General features: G+C 37.4%; 3 protein-coding genes across 3 annotated transcripts; 2 read left to right on the top strand and 1 right to left on the bottom strand.

Moving 5' to 3' along the window:
- Positions 1-2,922: 2,922 nt before the first annotated feature.
- Positions 2,923-3,774, top strand: LOC125579810. Its single transcript, XM_048743665.1, has one exon. It carries the CDS (start codon positions 2,923-2,925, stop codon positions 3,772-3,774), a length of 852 nt encoding a protein of 283 aa, XP_048599622.1.
- Positions 3,775-5,304: 1,530 nt separating this feature from the next.
- Positions 5,305-6,769, top strand: LOC106441470 (probable WRKY transcription factor 53). The gene is given in 3 exon segments (NM_001316304.3): positions 5,305-5,858; positions 5,954-6,082; positions 6,161-6,769. Coding segments are annotated over 3 exon segments (948 nt in total). The 5' UTR covers positions 5,305-5,472; the 3' UTR covers positions 6,594-6,769.
- On the bottom strand, positions 6,610-8,923 carry LOC106441459 (high mobility group B protein 6). Its single transcript, XM_013883276.3, has 8 exons — positions 8,539-8,923; positions 7,870-8,279; positions 7,687-7,792; positions 7,536-7,601; positions 7,280-7,450; positions 7,103-7,191; positions 6,933-7,017; positions 6,610-6,855 (listed from the first exon to the last, which is right to left on the bottom strand). Exons 1-8 carry the CDS (start codon positions 8,872-8,874, stop codon positions 6,736-6,738), a joined length of 1,383 nt encoding a protein of 460 aa, XP_013738730.2. The 5' UTR covers positions 8,875-8,923; the 3' UTR covers positions 6,610-6,735.
- Between the last annotated feature and the right edge of the window lie 13,432 nt (positions 8,924-22,355).

Below are 22,355 nucleotides of genomic sequence, written 5' to 3'. Positions count from 1 at the left end.
AAAATAATCTCTTAGTAATACTTTCCCTTTTCATCTTTATTCTCTTTTGTCCTTTTAACAAAAACAAAATGATGTAGAAAATATTCAAATAATAAAATAATTGAAAGCGGAAATCCACGCGGAGAGAGGTTTGAAATGTCGTCGATCCAATCTCTTGACTCATCCATGTCCCTTTGAAAATTTCTGCATATCCTTCCTTCAGATTTCTTTTTTTTTTCAATTAATAAATATGTTGATGATACTTGTTAGTCTGTTACGGTTTCCTTTTTTTTTTGAAAATATGTTAAATTTATTCAAAAGAAACTACTTTAGTACAACAAGTGTAAACTGTTTTTTGAGAAAACTAAGACTTAATTTTAAATCGAATCTCTTATCTTGTGGCAAACCACATTGTTAAAGCTCCCGAGAACTTTGAATCTCCCATTTGTCTCAGTGAAAGGCATTTGTTTTTGACTTGCCTCTCAATCATTTTCACCAAGGGACCTGGGAAGATGTTTTTGCTTCCATTTCTCCTGTTGTTTCTTTCCCGCCATAAGGACGAGAGAGTCACTTGCAGCGTGTATCGAAGGAGGAACCTCTCCAGCAGTCCTCCATTGTTATCCTTGATTAATACCATGAGTTCTGACCACGTAGTTGTAAAGGATCCCCTAAGCAAACCTCTTGCCAGTTTGGTCCATACTTCTGCCGAATAGATACACTCGAAAAAGAGATGATCTCTTGATTCAATCACATTCTGACAAAGAACACACTGTGAGTTTGCTCCTACATTCCAATTCATCATTCTATCTCCAGTTGCCAGTCTGTTTTGTATTGCTAACCAATGTAGAAAGCCATATTTCGGAGTGTGATGTTTGAACCAGACTCCTCTCCACCATTGAACCTGTTGATCCTCTCTTCGAATGAGTTCCCAAGCCATATTTCGGAGTGTGATGTTTGAACCAGACTCCTCTCCACCAAAGAACACACTGTTACGGTTTCCTTACGCTGACAACGTTTCTTCTTATAGTAAAACGATAATGTCCTGTAAACAATTATGTGTAGTCGACAAAAACTATATTTCGCATAGAACAATAGGACGAACCTATTGAATTTTGATATTGGCGTTTCTATTAGTTAAACTGTAACAACATAATGGGAAAATCGGCCAATTCATACCTCAATAAGAGCTAACGGTCCCAATCAGTACATAAACACGTTACATGTGCGAAAACATACATCAATTAGTATAAAATTTAAATTTTCATATATGAATTTACAAAAATAGGTTTTAACATACATTGACCAGATTTCCGTTATTCAAACGTTACAGAGTAAGGGTTTTCGTTAATCGGTATCATGAAATTGGCTAATTCCCACATCAACATAGATCAACGTTCCTGATCAATACATAAATACTTTACTTGTGCGAAAACATACATCAACTAATACAAAACTTAAATTCAATACGTGAACTTTCGAAATTTGGTTTTAACATACATTGACATAATTTTCACTAGTCAAACATTACCGAAGATAAATTGTCTATCACGTGTTGATTAAGTGAGATTTTTATTGTATTATGTGGTAATTAAACCGTATTACGTAGTAATTGACCTAAATGATTTATCTTTCTCAGTCAATTATCACGTAATACGGTTTATTTATCACATAATACAATAAAAACCTCATTTAATCAACACGTGACATACAATTTATCTTCGGTAATGTTGGACTGGTATAATTAGGTTAATGTATGTTAAAACCAAATTTCAAAAGTTCATGTATTGAATTTAAATTTTGCATTAGTTGATGTATGTTTTCGCACATGTAAAGTGTTTATGTATTGATCGGGACTGTTGACTCATGTTGATGTAGGAAATAGCCAATGTCATGTTACCGATTAACGAAAACTCTTATTCTGTAACGTTTGACTAACAGAAATTAGGTCAATGTATGTTAAACCCCAATTTTTTAAGTTCATATATGAAAAATTGAATTTTATACTAGTTGATGTATGCTTTCGCACAAGTAACATGTTTATGTACTGATCGGGACCGTTAGTCCATGTTGACGTATGAATTGGCCGATTTGGTAAGATCGCATAAATGAATAATATTTTATGTGCTTATCTTCATCATTTTAAGTAAGAAAACAAGTTTGTATTAGGTCATCACTGTATCGCCATTCAAATTAAAACTAAAATTTAACCTGCACATTCGTGCGGATATTCTTTTTCATTTTTCAATTGATTAAATTTAAGAATAACTATTTGTCCAAAAATTATATATTTAAGAATGGCTATGTTTTAAATTTTATTATTGTATTATTTGCTTATATCGCTAGTATAACTTAAAGCATACTTTTAGCACCGTATCTCATTTGTCATTTGGTAATTTTTTTGGTTTTTATTTATAATTCCATTATTTAATTATACTATTTTATTTTATGTTTGAAAGATAAATGAATATTCATTTCTAACAAAAAAATTGTAAAATATTTGTAAATGTATTTTCAAAAATTAATCAGTTTAAAATGTTATTATCATTGAATAACTACTTTTTATATAATTTTATTTTTTGTTTACATCAATGCTAAATTAATTTTAATATATAATCATATTTTAGCATAATTAGAATTTACATTGTTAATTTTCAGATTTTTTTTTAAATCTTCTAAAAAGATTTTTCAAAGATTTTTTAGATTTTTTAAAAGAATACTCATCTGCATTTCAAATAAAAATGTAAATATATTGAAAGATATTAAAATTTTATACAATTTCTAAAAAATGGTGCAAATAAAAAAATCACATGTAGATCACTTTGGGTGGCTTGGGTTGGAGCGGAGTTACTACGAGGTGGTTCCTTTTGGGACGCAAAGGACACTAATAGGGGATCATGGCTCTGGCGCAGATTGCTTCAGCTCAGACTGGAGGCATCAAGTTTCATGCGCTGTGAAGTTAGAAGTGGTGACTCGACTTTCTTCTGGTTTGACAACTGGTTAGGCACTAGAAGTATTATTGACACAACAGGAGATCTGGGACTGCGGTACTTGTGTATTCCTCGACAAGCTCGTGTAGCTGAAGCGTGTCCAAATGAGGCTTGGGGTATGCGTGGGCGAGGGAGGAGAGTGTTTGGTGATGTGTATACTGCCATTGAAAATGCTCAGAAACCAGACGCTAGGAGGGGAAGTGATGTTATTTTATGGAAACACAATGAGGAGGATTTTAAGGACCATTTCTCAGCGGCTAGAACATGGGAACAGATTAGAGTTCGGGGGCCAGAAGTACCTTGGCATCATCTAGTGTGGTTTACCCAAGGAGTACCACGCCACGCTTTCATTGTTTGGCTGACGTTTAAAGATAGACTCTCTACAGGAGTCCGTATGCGACAGTGGGGGATCGCACAGGGTTGTATGTTATGTGGAGAGCCTGACGAGAGCAGGGACCACCTGTTTTTTGCTTGCCCTTACACGTTTACGGTCTGGTCTAATCTAACTGCTACTCTGCTAGGCACCGTTGCTTCTCCGGATTGGACGACGATGGTGACTTCTCTGCTACGACGCAATAGAAACAAGATGGATGCTATCCTTTTGCGAATGATCTTCCATACAACCATTTATTTGGTTTGGAAGGAGCGCAACTCTCGTAGACACTTGGGGCCTTGGGTAACTACAGAAGCGATTACCAGGCAGATTGATAAAGCAATCCGAAACAGGATCTCTTCGTTGAAGTACACTGGGCAACATAAGTTGGAAAGTCTGTTCCGTCGATGGGTGGAAGTATATATTCGACAATAGGAGTTGGGTGATTTAATATGATCCAAATAGAAACATTACATTACATTTCACTTGTAAATGCTCTTTTATTTTTTGAATAATAAATATAAAATTTAATTAAAAAAAAATCACAAACGTAAAAAAAATTATGACTTCTGTTTTAGTAGATAAGATTAGTATAATCTATATTTCCCAACAAAAACATTATATACATATATAAGAAATAGTATTACTTCCAACATATAAGTGGTCCGGTCTCCAGACACATATGAAAATATTTTGATGGCAAATAAAGTTAGAAAGTATCAATCAAAGATATGAATGTTCGAATGGAATATCAATCTGACTATTCGAGATTGGACTTGGTCAGCAAAGACCTTATTATACTCTTATATTGTTACCCAATTAAATTACTGTTTTAGTGGAACATATAACAAATGTTAACTTATAATCTAGAGCTTATCTTACGCAATATTAACAAAATATTACCAAAAGCGGTTTTGACATATACTAATATGGGGTGGAGAGTAAACACTTGATTACTCATTTCGTTTTTAATCAACTGTCATTTTATACTAATTTTTTTTCCTTTTTGAAAACGCCGTTCCATGATTTCAATATGATCTCTCATTTACACATAACTAAAATGATAAGAAGTAAAATATAATAGGCTTTCAAGGTTCAACCTTGTGTTATAAAGGACATATTAGAATAGTATTCATGTGAAAATATTTAAACAGGCTTGATCGAAAGTTGAAAACATAAGTAGTAGGAAACAAGCAGTAGTGTAATATGTTACAGTTCTTTTTTAGATCAAACAAAATCTATGGTTTGCAAAATTTATTCATAAAACTATATACAGGGACAAAACATATTTATAGTTTTGGTCATCATTATAGATAGGAATATACAAGATAAAGTATTAGAAAATACTGTTCAGACAAATTTATCCACACCATCTTCTATTCATTTGCTATGATACTTTTACCTAGTAGTATAATTACATAGAATGTGCACATTTTCTTTAATTGTTGACACTATTGACATCACATATGATATAATAGTTAACAACGGTTGTTTGTTGTATAATAATAAAGAATCAAACAAAAACATATATTGGAAACAAATAAAAGAGAATCTCATTCACATGTACAAAGTCACAGTTTTGAAAGGGTACATTGAAAGCGACAGTTGCTTATCACATCGTTGTCAAATTATTTAGTTAACCACTATACGTAAATAAATGACTTACTTAATTATAAGCTTATAACTATATTAACAAAATTGCAAAGTTGAATTGGTCAGCCTTTGACCTTCTAATGCAACCTCATTCACTACCACCACCATCCCACTTAAGGATATGATACACTTTGGCTCTATACTTCCTTATACCAAAGACTTTTCTTCACTTTGAAAGTTATGTCTTTTTTTTTTTTAAATAAGAAAAATACATTACAAGATTAATTTATATATGGTCCACCACTTGGTCAAAATTTCAAACATTCAAATCCAATGCCTTTATATTCGAAACCAACGCTCATCAGTTTCTCCACAAACATATAACACTTTCATTCTCTCATCATATGATTCCTCAGTCTCTTCTCATCATAGAATTCAGATAATATAACTTATTATTTTAGAGCCTAATTATAACTTACACACACATTATATTTCTTTGTTCGAATAAAAATATACTATTTTGGGAAACATATATTCTAAATGGAAGGTCAAAAAGCTATGTTAGCTTGGGAGCAGAAGACACTGCAAAGCGAGGTCAGTCTTGGACTAGAGGCGGCGAAGAAGCTTCAGGCACGACTTAGTGAAGCATCGTCGCCGTCATCGTCATCTTCTTATCCGGCGGCTGAGACGAACGAGATTCTCATGGAGCAGATACTCTCTTCATACGACAAAGTTCTTGTCATGCTAAACTGGTCTTCCTCGCCGCCCGTACAGCTTACTCCGGCGACTGTTGCTGTAGTTCCGGTGGTGAATTCCGGCGGAATTCCTGAATCTCCGGCGTCGATTAATGGAAGTCCGAGGAGTGAAGATGGAGGAGGTTCCAGCGAGAGTCATCGCCAAGATCACATGTTCAATTCCAGGAAAAGGTAAATAAGGATTATCAAAATGCAAAAATCACAATTCACCAAATTAAATGTTCTATTTCTGAAAAATTAATTTGTATTTTGTTGATTTACTACAGGAAGATGTTACCAAAGTGGACAGAGAAAGTGAGGATAAGCCCAGAAAGAGGCTTAGAAGGACCTCAAGATGATGTCTATAGCTGGAGAAAGTACGGTCAGAAAGACATTCTGGGCGCCAAGTTCCCCAGGTAACATCATCATCAATTATCATTAACGCATCATCATCATAATCATCATGATGTTAATTTGATTGATCTGATCTACAGGAGTTACTACAGATGCACACACCGCAGCACACAGAACTGTTGGGCAACGAAGCAAGTCCAGAGATCGGACAGTGATCCAACCGTTTTCGAACTGACGTACAGAGGGACACACACTTGTCAGCAGGGGACACCTCCTCCTCATCCTCCACCAGCCTCGCCGGAGAAGCGAAACACCAGACCTAAACTCACCACCACTGCTCAAAAGCCTAACGACCTTCTCGAGAGTCTTAAAACAAGCTTAACAGTTCGAACCGAGGGACTCGACGACGCTGACAACGTCTTCTCATTCCCTAACACGCCGCCGTTTTGTGATTTCGGGACAATCAACGACGAGTTCAGTTCTCCCATCTTCGATGTTGTTGATTGGCTCAATCCAACGGTCGAGATTGACCCGGCCTTTCCCACGTTTTTACAAGAGTCGATCTATTATTAAAAATTAAAATGTAATAGAGAATAAAACCTAGTAATCATTTTATAGAAATCACCGAGTTCAGATTCTAACAAAATGCATAAAAAGACACATGTTCAACAGGACTTGAACATTATTTCAATTTTAAAGAGAGATAGATATTCTTCTAACTACTGCTCGTAGCCGCAGCACTCTTCTTGTTGTAATCTTCAAGTTCCTTCTTGTATGCTTCCATCAACTTCGCTGCTTTGTTGTTGTAACTTTGCTTCTCTTCTTCACCCAATTCCTGCAATGTAATTTTACTTGGATGAGATATATGCTTATAGCAAATGAGTTATCTAACGTAGTTGTGAATTAACATACCTTCCATTTCACTGAGATTAGAGCGGTGACCGTTGAGTTGCTCGTCCCTGGACGTTCTTCTGTCAAAGCTTTCCTTGCGTCTTTGCTGTGGACATAAGTTATTTTTTTTTAACAGTTAGAAATGCATTAAGCTCAGGATACTCTTGAGTCACATTAGTTTAAGTTGGTACCTGAAGAGGAAGAATGACGAAGCAGGCTTCTTGGGTTTGTTTGGGTCAACGTTTTCGTTCTTCTTCTTCTTCTTGGTCTCTTTCTCCTTCTGCAATATACATTATCTTGATACCATTAGTCTCTGAGTTGTAAATTCATTTAGGTGAGACAAGGAAAAGTATGAGTGAGTGAATGACCTTGATCAGATTGTCGGTTTTCTCCTTCTTCTTAAGCAGTTGGAGAGCTTCCTGTCTGTGGAGTTTCAAGAGCTCCTCTTCTTCTTTCTTCTGGCTCATGGCGTCTTCTTCCTTCGTCCTCTTGTACTCCTCCATTGCTTGCAGGTATGTCTCCTTGTTCTTCTTTGCCACCTGTTTAATATCACACCTCAAATTCATTCACTCTCCAAGTCTTTATATAGCTGTGAATGCAAACATATATATAAGAAACACAAACCTCTTCGTAGGGTGCTTTTTCTTTATCCGACAACTTCTTCCACTCTTCACCGGTCATCTTTGCGACCTATAACCACCACTCCATAAGTTAGGTTCAACATTTAATAAAAAAAAATGGATCTTGAGAGCGAGTTAAAGTACTTGAGATATACCTCTACAACGTTCTTGTTCTCTTGGCGTAAAGCAGCTCTCCTCTCGTTAGCATAAACCAGGAAGGCAGATATGGGATGCTTTGGCTTCAGAGGATCCTTCTCCTTCCTGCAAACCAAACAACATCTCTAATCAATTCAACCATTTGATGAGCAATTGATATATTCATCAGTAGGTTATCTTACTTGCTCTTCTTCTTGATGTCCTGTTCACCTTCCTGCACAAACTGGAGATACTGATCAAGCAAATCCATAGCAGTCTTCTGCTTCTGCTCATCATCCAGAAGCTTCATGGCCTCTGTCTCACGCTTCTCCTTAGCAATGACCTGGAGGTAAGCTTCCTTCTCCACCTTGTACCTCTCCTCGTACGGCTTCTTCTCTTCCGCACTAAGAGACTTCCATTTAGTGCCAAGAATGTTCGCAGTCTCCTTGAAGTCAGCTTCAGGGTTCTGCTTCTTGACTTCTTCCCTTTGCTCCTTGCACCACAGTATGTATGATGACGATGGTCGCTTCGTCTCGGGACAATCCTTCTTCTTCTTCTTCTTGTTCATCTTTTCTTGCTCAGCTTGTGTGAGAGACTGGCCACAAGCAAACGTCTGAAAGAAGAACACGAAGCAATCTTGAAATCAATAAACAAGAATCAAACGAGTACTACATACATCAATGATCATACCATCATCATCATCAGCAAGCATATCAAGATGCTAATCTCAAACCTAAATGAGCGTTCTATCAAATATCAATCTCAGATCTCAAATGTTCAATCGCATCGGCAGAATCAAAACCTAATCTAATCACAAAATTTAATGGAAGCGAAAACGTAAAAGCTAGATCTAGATCTAGAGATCGGTATACCATGTTAGGTTTGAACTCCTTCATCTTCTGAAGCTTCTTGAGCTCCGTCTTGAGCTTCTCCTGCTCAGCGTCTCTCGTCACAAGCTCCTCCTCCTTCCTCCTCAGAATCTCGTCCTTCTCCTTAAGCAACTCCTCCGTCTTATCCTTCTCGATCTTCATCTTCTCCATCATCGTCTGCATCTCCAGCAGATCTTTCTCGAACGACTTCGCCGATTTCGCCTTGGCGGAGACTGGCGACGGCGGAGTCTCCGTCGCCACGATCTCGTTCTTCTGCTTCAACGCCTTGCGGCTGTTCCTCGATTTCTTCGTCGGAGCTGGATCTGCGCTGGTGGCCATGTCTAAAGTCGGATAAGGAGGTTTTCTGATGTTTGGAGATTGTGATTTTGGGTGAGATATTTTGTGGGCTTATATAAAATTAATCTCCCAACGGTCTATATTTCGAAATTCAAATTAAAGGTTTTGGCGCCCGATGCTCCTTTATTAAATCTCTTTGAATTTTCATGTTCTTTATAAGGAATTAAATCTTTTGTATTTCAATGTAAGCAAATACGAACGTTTATCATATTTTCTGGGCTTGGGCCGCTTACCCTTGGGCTACAAACTCCTAACAACTGTAGATGGGAGAATGGAGTGGTTGACTTTGGTGGCTTCTTTTAATAGTTACTAGGGTAAAATTTTAAAAGTTTGGTTTATTTTAAATAAAAGTATCATTAACATTTATAAATTTCTTACAACAATTTAACTATTTATTTTACTGTACATTTAAAAATATAATTATTTTCTTTCAATTTTTATTATAGTTTAACTATAATAATATGTCACATAGATTTTCTTAAAATTACGGTCGATTGGGTTAACCATTGCAAAGTTATTTATCTCTCAGTTATAAATTGGTTTCATGAATTAAATTATTTTTTATATAGCAACAGATTGATCAAGCTATCGATAAACATTTTACATCATCTGCAATGCAAAATCCAATTAAAGAAAATTGCCCCACAAACAACACCTCGTAATTAAGATTAGTATAATACTATTGATCCTTTTGCAACATCAATTTTAAAGATTCTCTTATTCGACAATATAGGTAGATGACATTGGAGTATCTGAAACGTAGAAAAAAACACATAATGTAGATCTTTATTAAAAAAATATGAATATGAACTCGATTCCGAGGCGAGAAACTGATTGACATCAATATTGCATATTCTTAAGTTTCAAAAAAAAAAGAAGATATATTGCATATTCTTCTCCTACAGATCACAGGCGAGAATTAATTTTGGTTTTGTTAATTTTTACAATGAGGCAAGAATTTACAAAAATATGTTTTTTTTTAAATATAGCCTCCGAAATTAACATTAAATAATATTACTGGTTGAATCAAAGGGTGATACCAGAAATGCGGTTGGGTTATATGGAAGAAAGGTAACATTTAGATAACTAACATTGGACCAAAAATAGATAACGAATATCTTCGTGAGCATCATATTGTGAAACGTCATAAGATAATCAGTTCCAGATGAGATTTTTAAAATTATAATAAAAAGATTCATGAATTTTTCATGTTTCTTTTGGTGTGTGTTTCTCATATGTTCACATTAGTTTTGTCGTGTTAGCTTTCAAATAGAAAAGATAATATAAAAAATATTGCAAGAGCACGAAACCTAGTAATTGTTAATTATTAGATTTAATTGGTTTACGAAATAAATATATTTTTAAATTTTAAATTGGTTTTTTTTTTATAACATCTCAACTTTATTGATATCAAATCAATGTAACATATTACATGAATCAGAAATTACATCAAACATGTTGTTAATAAGAATTTTTAACAGAGACAGCAGTAACAGGATGCTTCCTAACGCATTCGTAGGATAGGCTGATTCGCTAGTTTTCCTCCACTTCGTTCTTGGTCTTGTAAGATCTTTTTTATGGCTCTCAATTCTTATGAGTAAATACATTTTTTCTCTAAGAAGATCATTGGACGCGATCTATGTGTTACATCGCAATCCGTCCCAAACACTCCCGCTGCAGGAGATAACATGCTTTGTTGTAACTATCCATGGCATTGAAATTCGTTTGCTTTGAAACCAATAACACCAAACATTGGACGTATCTCCATATCCTTTTTTATCATCATTCACGACGTTCCATTCCAAAGTCCCCCACTCTATATTATCACCATAGATTCCACCGAAATGAACTATTAGATCATCTGACTTGGGAAATAACTTATCTTTGGAAGTAGTCTTTTGGATTGAACCCCACTTGGCATACTCAAGACTCGCTGGGCCCATACTCTTCCAAGTATCAATTATCTCCATTGACCATTGACAGTTTCCAATGTGGAAAACGTCGGCGTTAACCACTATCCAACTTTGTATAACGTACGTTATACACGGCCAACCATAAACCACAAGGTTTTGATAACGATAATGGAGTGACGCCATGAATTCCATAACGATGAAACTCTCGTCATAATCAATCCACCAAAACCACTCCGCCTTAGGGTGGGCAATCATCACAGCCTTCACCGCCAGAAGTTTCACCCTGGAATTACTGAAATCTTTCCACATTTCTATCCCACAAAACGTAAGACTCAACTTTGTAATCCCTGGATCCCAAATCCACTGATGAAAATCAAATCTCAATTGAAAACAAAAAGTTTTAAGAGTTACATAATGGAAACCGCATACAGAGAGTGAAAGCGGGAAGACATCTACACAATAATCCAAGGTTTGTTGTTGGATCAAGATCACACAAATACTCACATTTGGAGAGACAAGAAGAATGATGACTGGAATAAGAGACAACAGATTCATCACTTAGTATTACTGAAAACTAAAATGAAACAAGGAAAACAAACTAAATGAAGAGTACAGCCGACGTCGGAGTCTACGCAGATCGAAAGGTTGTTTTGATCTCACAAAGAATCGCCAAAGAGAAGACGGTTTCGTAATTTTGTGTTAGTATTTTTTAAATTGGTTTATAAATAAAAATTTGGTCTACAAATTAAAATTGGTTTACAAAACCTAAACCAACACCTAAGCTTAAACCTAAAGGGTCGATCAGTTCATAACTCTGCGAAGGAGAAGCTCTGCTTGCTTCCCTTTCTAAATTTATTTCAAATTGAGAAACATAGAAAGGGGATAAAAGAGTTTGCCAAGAACAGAGTCCGGGTCCTTCATTTCTCAAAGCAGCGAAATTGAACTTCACCCAACTCGAAATCAACTTGTGGTTTTTTCTTAATTCTCTTGATCCCAAGAAAAATCTTGAATTTCCCAGAAGATGTTTGGGTTTGGGTGTGAATGTTTTTGCTTGAGCCGAGGAATCTCCGAGTTTGATTTGGAATCGTCCGAGCCAAAGCCCTTCTGGCTTTCTTCTCCTCTTCCTTGCTGGCCACATGGTAAAAGAACTTTTCTTTTCTGGAATTGCGATTTTCCTCTTTAATTATGATACTCAAAACTTCAATTTTTAGCTCAGTTTTATTCTATTTGAGTTTAGAAAGGAGATCAAACGTTCTTATGTTGTTTGATCTGCTCATCACATCTTTTGTCTTTCTCTCATTCCCCACATATTTTATTTCCATCTAGATCCTCGCTGCCGATCAACCTCCATGTCCCGTCGATCGCTTCATCTTCCGCAATGCTTCGGGTACCAAAAATGTGCTCAACCTCTTTCTCGAGCTCTGGGACTGGAGCCTTTTCGCACTGTTTCCACACCACCGATGTGCACCACCAACGTTGTCATTACCCGTGTAATCGGAAAATATGGAAAAATCCTCATGGAGTCTCACCAAAAGTTATCCGACGGGAGTATCCACTCCTAGTTTCTTCCTTTGTCGGAGAAGGTGACGCCTGAAGAAACACCCGACGAAGCAGTCTTTGCAACATAAAAGAAGAGTTTATATTAGTTTCTCCTTCCTATTCAGTAACCCTCTCTCTTCTCCATGGTAACAGAAGATAACATGGATCATAATTCTTGAGTGCAATAAACTGATGAATCTCGCAACACCAAGCACTCTTATTTATAGCTCTAGATTGAGCGAAGAGTGGGTGCATTGAATGAAACCTAGTGGATAGGTGAAGTGGATCATTGGTGTTTAAGGATTCAACTAATATCTTTTACTGAATGCATTGGCGGTGACGCATCCATGTCATCAGCCTGGTACACATGAACATAAATGGACACCCCATGTGACTTGGGCTTCAATAACATAAATTTCCTGGCCCAACTACGGATCTCCCTCTCCGCGGAAATGTGCCATGAAAAATAGCTCACTTACATAGAAGCCCAACAAAACATACATTCGGTCCATTTAAGTTCATGCTGATGTGTCACTCTCTCCTTGCACTATTTACTGATGTGACAGCCTAAGAGAGGAGAATAGCTCTATATAAATATTGATAGATAGATACAGTCTTCGGCACATTATCCCAAACTCAAAAACCGAACAAGAAGAACCGAAAAAAACTGAAACAAACTAAGACCTGATCAAAATTAACAAAAATCAAATGGTTTTTACTTTTTTAAACTGAGAAAAACGGAATCAGGCTGAATCAAATGGGATATCCGAATATATCCAAGATATAATTTATTTATTTAAAATATCTTTTTAATAATTATATATCTAAAATATAATTTATAAATAAATAATTTAAAAAATCGGGTAGTTCGGTGTTTGGTTTAAAACTCGGACCAGATCCAAACCATTTTCTAATTTTTTTCCATTTTAGTTTTATAAAAAATAGAAAACCGACTTGCCGAACTGATCTGATTCAGATAATGTTTGTTTCTAAACGGTCCTAAACATCCCAACCCGTAATCGTTACTACAAACCCGGACGCCCAGCACTATTCATATACTTAAGTGAATCATACCATATCATAAACACTTTCCTCAAAACACACTTGTTTCGCATTTGCTGTTCTCTAATTTCTTATGGTTCTGTCTTTTCTGTTACGTTTTTCATTTCGGTTTCGTCTTTGCATAAGAAGCTGGAGAGGTGGAAAAGGATATCAAAGAGTTTATGTATGATTCAGAGACTATGCAACACACGGAGAGGGTGAGTGTTTTTCTTTGATATGTTTGATGTTTTCACTAATGGTGGTGTTATATATGTTTAGGCTTATATTGAGATCAGTACTGGCGAAGAAGGAGACCAAAGAGGAAGCGGTGATGGAACATTGAAAGTTTGTAAATTGCTTTGTTTAGATAGATATATGACTATGAATCTCGGAATTATTGCTGTTGTTTTTTTGGCTCGGAGTTGGGATGTTAATAGATGAGTGTTGTATGGTAAGTGAATTGCATCCTAAGTTCCTAACCAAAGAGTTGTAAGAGAAGCATCATCCATCCGAAATCCACCTTCCGGTTACTTATGTTGCTGTTTGAATCTAATATAGACCGGAACAAAATAACGTTGTGAAGGTCTCTTCGTGTTTGAGCATCTTCCCTTATAGGCTCGGTATCACGACATTGTTAATTTTCTGCGACATTCCGTAGATCAAACGGAAAGAAGCAGAGATATCGTTAACGGAAAGATAGAAAGGTTTAATTAGTTTGCCATGAAACACTAAAAAGAACAATGAGCACAAAAGCATCGATCAAGATTAAGAATGAAAACACGACAGTCCCCCATTTATCATACATATACCATTGCATTGTTTCTGCTTTCCCCAAGACTAAAATGTATGTAAGCTCAAACATAATTTCTATGAAAATCTCTCTATAACTGAATATCATGTTTTATTCCTTAGGAAAGATAATCAAGACACTTGAATATCAGATCTGTTGATTACTTTCTTTAGATCGTCTTCTTGATTGCTTAGTTAGATTTGCTTGATTCGATTTCCTATTTGATGTTTGCAGGAATGAAAGGAAACGTAAACAAGATCACACACGCAATTTGTTAACCCGGACTTCGTTTCCTACTGTCCGGGGAGGGAGCTTCGCCCTCAACGATTCACTAGATTCAATATAAAATTCCGGTAACAGATACACCGTTGTAATCTTAACACACCGGAGAAGATACAACGTAGTTACCTCCGAAATACACCACAGGTAGTCGGATCCTTCTATGCGACGTCACCGGAGCAACTCCTACTCCAGTCTCCGATCGATCGCAACAGGTAGAACTCTCTCTCGATGAATCTCTCTTCTTTGTGAATCGTCTTTTTCTGTTTTCTTTTCTGATCTGGTTTCACTCCTCAAATCCACAGAGAAGATGAAGTTGCCGTTAGGTTGTTATAACAACCTCTTCTTACTCAGCAGCACGACTCGGGTCTTTAGTCCTCACGTGACTTACTCCTCGCGCATATGGGCTTCACCATGAAACACATTCAAACCCAATACTTGACGGCCCAGTGGAAGAAGTCAGAAGCAATTACGGTAAAGCCCACGAATCTCCACCTCTTTTGACTTCAGACACACCGACGAAAAACCCTACGGCTGTTGTCTCCACTCTGTCAATCTGTCATAGCTGAGCTCAAACCATACCCTCATATGTCTCAATCTTCAATCAGCTTCTACATATCCTCTCTTGACACCTTATGAAACTGTCTTTGCCTTGATTGCATCTCTATATGTGACCCAATAACACAACTCAAGACCTTTCAATCCTCAAGAAATGATCGTTTCAGAACACCTCCTTTCTGAAACATCTTCCGGTGAAAAAAATCCACCTGAATCAAGTGTCCTCAAACCTCGAAATCTTTTTGAAAACAACTCCTCCTGACGCTTCAAAACTTTTAGAGATCCTCAATGACCTCTCTCTGCTCGACGGGTAAACTCCTCTCCCTCTTATCGGAAAATATCTTCTTCTCTAGATCCCTTTCTCAGAAATTAACTCATATCATCATTGTTTCTGGAGATGCGTCGTGGAGTTCCCCGGAGCCTCTCGCTACGCAGGCGATGTTAAGAATCTCACAGCAGAACTCAAACTTCGTGCCAGGTAAACACTTAGTTAGAAAGTCTGCCGGATTCTTAGATGTGTGGATCTTTGCTAGGTTGACGATTCGCTTAGCCATAATATCCCGAATGAAATTGAATTGAGTATTCATGTGTTTAGTTATCTCATGATGCACATCATTCTTTGATAATGCGATTGCACTCTGTGAGTCACAGTGTATCCTTACACTGTCCTGCTTATAACCTAACTCAGTAACAAAGTTCCTTAACTGCTAGAGTTAACGCCATATATTCTGCCTCGGTAGTAGATAAAGCTACCACAGACTGTAATCCTCACTTCCATGATACAGTATTCCCACCGACTTGAAAAACAATCCCTGAAACTGACCTCCTCTTATTAAGGTCTGCAGAATAATCAGAATCCGAAAACCCTTCAACTCTAAACTCTGTAGCTTTCTTAAACTTCAAACACTTCTCATATGTTCCTGCCACGTATCTCAGAACCCACTTGACAGCTTCCCAATGAGCTCTGCTAGGATATGACATGAATCGACTGATCAACCCGACTACAAATCCCAAATCTGGCCATGACCCAACCATAGCGTACATTAAGCTTCCCACAGCACTCGCGTATGGCACATCTTTCATGTGTTCATACTCCTCATCTCTCTCCTTAGGATGTAGACTTTTCAACTTGAAGTGTGATGCAGTAGGTGTCACAACAGATCTAGCTTCAAACATTCCAAATGTCTTGAGCACTTTCTCTAGATATTTTGCTTGTGACAACTTCAAAATTCCTTGTTTCCTGTCTCGCTTGATATCCATGCCAAGAATTCTAGATGCTCTTTCCAGATCTTTCATCTCAAACTCTGAGCTCAAACTATCCTTTACCTCTTGAATTGCTGATTTGCTTCCAGACGCGATGAGCATATCATCAACATACAGCAACAAGTAGATAGCTTTATTCGAACTCACATCCTTCATGTAGACACAGGAATCATAATTGCTTATGGTAAACTTTTGGTTCATCATGAACCCATCAAACTTCAAATTCCATTGACGAGGTGATTGCTTAAGGCCGTATAAAGATTTTTTCAACAAACAAACTTTATCCTTATCACCCTTTCTTATAAACCCCTCTGGCTGCTCCATTAGTATGCGCTCATCTAAATCACCATGAAGGAACGCTGTTTTGACATCCATCTGCTCTAGCTCGTAGTCAAAGTTAACCACCAAACATAAGATAAGGCGAATAGACACATGCTTCACCACCGGCGAGAATATCTCATTATAGTCTATCCCTTCACCACCGGCTAGAATATCTCCTTATAGTCTATCCCCTCTTGTTGTGAATAACCTTTTGCCACTACTCTTCCTTTGAATCTTGGTTCTTCAACTCCTGGGATACCAGGTTTTAACTTGAAAATCCATTGACACCCCCACAAGCTTCTGGCCTTTAGGTCTCTCAATAAGAACCCACGTTCCATTCTTCTCAAGTGACACGAACTCTTCTTTAGCAGCAGCATTCCAAAACTTCCTTTCTTTGGTCTTCATCACTTCAGCATACATTTTAGGTTCCTCAATTTCTAGCTCTTCTGCAGCATTCAACGCATATGCAACCAAGTTTGCATCATCAAACCTTGATGGTGGCCTGATGTTCTTACGCCTGTTCCTGTTACGAGCCAGCACATACTCGTCCAACTTTGGATCCCCAGAGCTTACCACAATACCTCCATCTTCATCTGATTCTGACAAATCTGGTCCTTCCTCTGACACAGTAGAACTCTGTATACTTTCCTCATCTGAATCTCCTGTCACAGTCGCTCCACCTGTAGCTGAAGTTTCTCCTGGCTCAAACACTGACGGTGACGGCCCTTGAATGAGATCATCTCGAAATCTCACACTCTTTCCTTTTCCCTTACTGTCAGTTTTCATCACACCTTGGTTTGTGAGTTTAGATGATGAATCAGACAGAGTGTCCTTGTAGACCTCCTGTTCATGAAACACAACATTTCGGCTTGTAGTACATTTACCATCATCCTCAATCCATACTCTGTAACCTTTGACTTCGAATGGATAACCCACAAACAGACCTTTAACTGCCCTTGGACTAGTCTTTTCTTGTACCTTATGCACATACCCATAACAGCTGAATCTTCTGATATGTGACAAATCAACTTTTCCACCTGACCACCTTTCCTCTGGTAACTCAAAACCAATACTTAATCCAGGTGTTCTGTTGATCAAATATACTGCTGTTGACGTAGCCTCAGCCCAAAACTCTGGTCCCATTCTGGTTTCTGCGAGCATGCTTCTAACCTTGTCCATGATTGTTATGTTCATTCTCTCAGACACACCGTTCTGTTGCGGTGTGTACGTGCAGGTTCGATGTCGCTTCACTCCAGATTCCTTGCACAACTGATCAAACTTACTATTACAGAATTCTAAACCATTGTCGGTTCTCAAGCACTTAATCTTCTTACCCGTTTGATTCTCAACTTCGAGCTTCCACTCCTTGAACTTATCAAACGCCTCATCTTTAGACTTAAGAAAATACACCCACACTTTCTTGGAGTAATCGTCTATGAAGCTCACAAAGTATCTGCAGCCTCCAAGACTCTCAGGAGTTGAAGGAGATCCCCATAGATCCGAATGCACAAAATCCAGAATTCCCTGCGTAACATGTTTTGCTTTTGGAAAACTCTATTTATGAGCTTTTCCCAAAGCACAACTCTCACAGAACTCCAAACCTTCAACTTCCTTAATCTGCAAATAACCCTTCTTGATTAACACGTTCATGTTGGCTAGACTCATGTGCCCGAGTCTTGAATGCCACAAGTCAGTCATATTCTGTTCAGTTCTTCCAACATTTGCTCAGCTTTAACAACAGAACCTTGTAAATGATATAAACCATCCACATAATTCCCTGAGGAGACTTTCTCACTTCCTTTGAAGAAATCAATTCTGAAACCCTCGCCTTTGTAAGTGCATCCAGCTCTTTCCAACATACCATTTGAAATAAGATTTCTACTCATACTCGGCATATATCGAACCTCAGTGAGAACTACTTCCTTTCTTTTTGAGTTGATAATTCTGATCTTACCAATTCCCTTGATATTACACTGCGTGTTGTTTGCCATCAAAACTTTTTCCCGGTTCATCTCTTTGAAGTCAAACAACACATCTCTCTGTGGGGTAATATGAAATGAGAATCCTGAATCCAATATCCACTCGTTCTGATTGTCTTGAGTGCTAACGGTGAGAACCAAAGGCTGCCTTGATGACGACGCTGTGTTGACTGAATCACTTGGGCTATGTTGTCTGTTATTCCTCTGTGGACATTCACGCTTCTAATGACCCTCTTTTCCACAGATAAAACAAGTCGTTTTTCCATCCTTGTTGGCTTTCAGCTTAGACTTCGACTTATGATCTCTTGACTTTGACCTCCCCTTATGTGAACGATCACTGTTCTTGTCAAACTTTCTGTTGTTTGACCTCCTGCGAGACTCAACATACAAGCCTTCTGAGTTCGACTTTCCTTTACCTAGAAGGCCCTTCTGTTTCAACTAAATCTCTTTAGCATGTGCTGATGAAGTTACTTCCAGCCCAGTAAGCGTATCTTTCCATGTCCCGTACTTCAACGTGTGGACCAAATCTTCGTACTGCGGAGGAAGACTGGTAAGAAGCTGTATAGCTTGATCCTCATCGCTTACATTGATGTTGAGACTAGCGAGATCTCCTATCAGCTTGAGGAAACATTCCATGTTCTCCTCAATACTCTTACTCTCGTCCATCTTGAAGCTTGCAAATTGTTGCTTCAAATAGATCCTATTAGGTAGTGTCTTCGTCTGATAATCTCGCCCCAAAGCATTCCACATACCTAACGTCGTAGGTTCATTCATAACCTTCCTTAGAATCATATCACTTAGACAAGTCCCAATGAGATTCTTAACTCGTGTGTCTTTAGCCACCTTGGTTGGATCCAACACAGGATCAACTCCTTCTTCAAGTGTCTCTGACTCCTTGTACAAAGTAGCACCCGGTTCAAGAACTGACGCTAATCTCTGGATCTCAAGCTGACCAAGGAACTTGTATTTCCACATTCCGAAATCTCCTCTACCATCAAACTTATCCATCTCGAATTTGCCTCGAGTCGGCTCCATCATGAAACCGATCGAGATCTCCTCAAAACCTCTTCGATAACAGATCAATAAGAACCTAATGCTCTGATACCACTTGTCAATTTGTTTCTTTAGATCGTCTTCTTGATTGCTTAGTTAGATTTGCTTGATTCGATTTCTTGTTTGATGTTTGCAGGAATGAAAGGAAACGTAAACAAGATCACACACGCAATTTGTTAACCCGGACTTCGTTTCCTACTGTCCGGGGAGGGAGCTTCGCCCTCAATGATTCACTAGATTCAATATAAAATTCCGGTAACAGATACACCGTTGTAATCTTAACACACCGGAGAAGATACAACGTAGTTACCTCCGAAATACACCACAAGTAGTCGGATCCTTCTATGCGACGTCACCGGAGCAACTCCTACTCCAGTCTCCAATCGATCGCAACAGGTAGAACTCTCTCTCGATGAATCTCTCTTCTTTGTGAATCGTCTTCCTCTGTTTTCTTTTCTGATCTGGTTTCACTCCTCAGATCCACAGAGAATATGAAGTTGTCGTTAGGTTGTTATAACAACCTCTTCTTACTCAGCAGCACGAGTCGGGTTTTTAGTCCTCACGTGACTTACTCTTCGCGCATATGGACTTCACCATGAAATACATTCAAGCCCAATACTTGACGGCCCAGTGGAAGAAGTCAGAAGCTATTACGGTAAAGCCCACAAGATCTTTATATTATATTTAAAAACTTGTAATATTTCTATACTTTTACTACAAGTCTTATTCAAAGGGAAACTTTATTGATGAAAACAGAAAATCGGGGATATTTATAAGATGTTCTTTAAGCTGTGGCTTTATTGTAGGAAAATAATAATGGTGTGGTCTGTGTAAATATTCAAATCAAACTCAAATTAGATTGTTGCAGTACGGTGAGGGAACTGAGAAGAGAAAGTTGAGTTGACATAACCGAAAAATTAGTTGGAAGGTTCGTTCGGTAAATTAAATGGAAGAAGCGGAGCAAACATGTTAAGTGCATGGGAATAGCACGAGAATGGTACGTGAAATATGAAATTAAAGACATCATTTAATTTCGTTGTTGGTCCGTCTTTTAAACGTTACTCTATCCGTTCCTTAAAATTATATATTCTAGATTTTTCACACGTTTTAATAAAACACATTAAATTTACATATTTTTTGTGTTTTATCTTTTTTCCATAATTTTAAGCCAATAAAAATTCAACTAAAACAATTAAGTTTTTTGAAATTTACAATTAGTTAATAAAATATGCATTAAAAATGTAAAAACTAGATTTTTTTAAAACAATTTTTTTCTTTAGAACATGTAACTTTAAAGAACTGGTAAGTATTTACTAATGTGTCTCTGCCACTTTTCATGAAACCATGTCGCACTCACCTTCTATTCCACATGTCTCTTCTTACTATGCATTCTAAAATGAAGGCCGTGTTTATCCACGAACATACACATATGTCATAAGTGTTGATTATATCATTATATCTTGAATGTCGGTGGACCAAGGCTAATTATATATTGTATATATTTTTGGTTTTGCTTAGGTAGTGGGAAAATTATGAAAATGTATATTTAAAAACAAAAAATAATACATCTTTTATACGCACTATGCAGCATGTAGAAATTTATCTCATTTTGAATTTATGATCACTATAAAAAAATTATATATATTCTGAACAAGAGTTATGTAGGTTGACTAATTAACAGCAATACAGCATCATTCACCCAACTTAAATGCTAGTGTGTCGCGTTGGTTAGTAACTGTTTCACAAAATTAACTCTGTTTACTGATAAAACAACAGGTTAGAGTGATATACAGTGATATACAGTGATATATTCTGTTTATTCTAATAAATGAAAATACATAAACCTAATTACATGTACAATATACATAGCATATCTTCCCTAAATGGCTAAATTGAGCTTCGCACGAATACGATCACTATGTATACTTTTGGATAGATGTGTAAATTGATGAAATGGAGGTGGAAGACAAGTAATGGTGATGAAAGTCAAATTAAAATGAGATACGGAAAATACGTTATAAATACGGGAGAGCCAACTGAAATTTAGCAGGAATAGGTCAAAATAGCGTCGACAATTTGAGACAGTTTTTGACGAAGACATATAAAAGAAGAATCCTAGTTTGATCCGGTTCACAAAATTCCCCACATTTGGCGTTGGTTTGGTAGTTACTCTCCGAATCTAAGAATCTAAACGACACTTGGTTTAATTTCAACCATTCCACCAAGCTTATCTAAGGACCCAACATGTTTCGCGCCACCAAATGGACGGTCCAGATTCGATGGACCAGGAGATTTGAAGCCGTTCATTTTCATATCAAAGACGCGTCATCACAGTGGGTCCCATACATGGTCGCTAGTTCTAAGCAGGGACAGTTGCAGCATGATTATCCGGAGTACTTAGTGGGTTTCTTAGTGCGTGGATCCCCACAAAATCCTTAAAGATCGGTTACAAAAACTACTAATTAAGAACCGATCTTAGTGAGTTTCTTACACTGTTCGCGGGCCCCACTAACACGAGGCGGTCCGCGATTGGTTTGCTTTTTAATTTTTTTTTTTTTAAAAAAAAAAAAACTAAGAAACCCATTGTGCGTTTCTTAGGGATAATCATGGCCTTAGGAATGGCGAGGATTGCTTTCCAAGAGGTCTTTTACCTTTACTTTTTGTATAATGACCAATTATAAAGTTTTGAATGCATCATAATCACAAAGCTTTATCATGATATTTCTG

The sequence above is a fragment of the Brassica napus genome, chromosome C1 (genome assembly GCF_020379485.1).
Source record: "Brassica napus cultivar Da-Ae chromosome C1, Da-Ae, whole genome shotgun sequence".
In the NCBI taxonomy this organism is placed as follows: Eukaryota; Viridiplantae; Streptophyta; class Magnoliopsida; order Brassicales; family Brassicaceae; genus Brassica; species Brassica napus.
The sequence above is the reverse complement of the archived record's forward strand: the minus strand, read 5'-3'. Positions and strand labels throughout refer to the sequence as shown.

What these genes read in the sequence shown, in the direction of transcription:
- LOC125579810 (XM_048743665.1), top strand. Translation starts at nt 2,923, where the DNA reads ATGCGCTGTGAAGTTAGAAGTGGTGACTCGACTTTCTTCTGGTTTGAC.
- LOC106441459 (XM_013883276.3), bottom strand. Translation starts at nt 8,874, where the DNA reads ATGGCCACCAGCGCAGATCCAGCTCCGACGAAGAAATCGAGGAACAGC. An exon ending in AGGAGTTCAAACCTAACATG is followed by an intron (nt 8,280 to 8,538) that starts GTATACCGATCT and finishes TTCTTCTTTCAG; the next exon opens with ACGTTTGCTTGTGGCCAGTC. An exon ending in AAAAAGCACCCTACGAAGAG is followed by an intron (nt 7,451 to 7,535) that starts GTTTGTGTTTCT and finishes GATATTAAACAG; the next exon opens with GTGGCAAAGAAGAACAAGGA.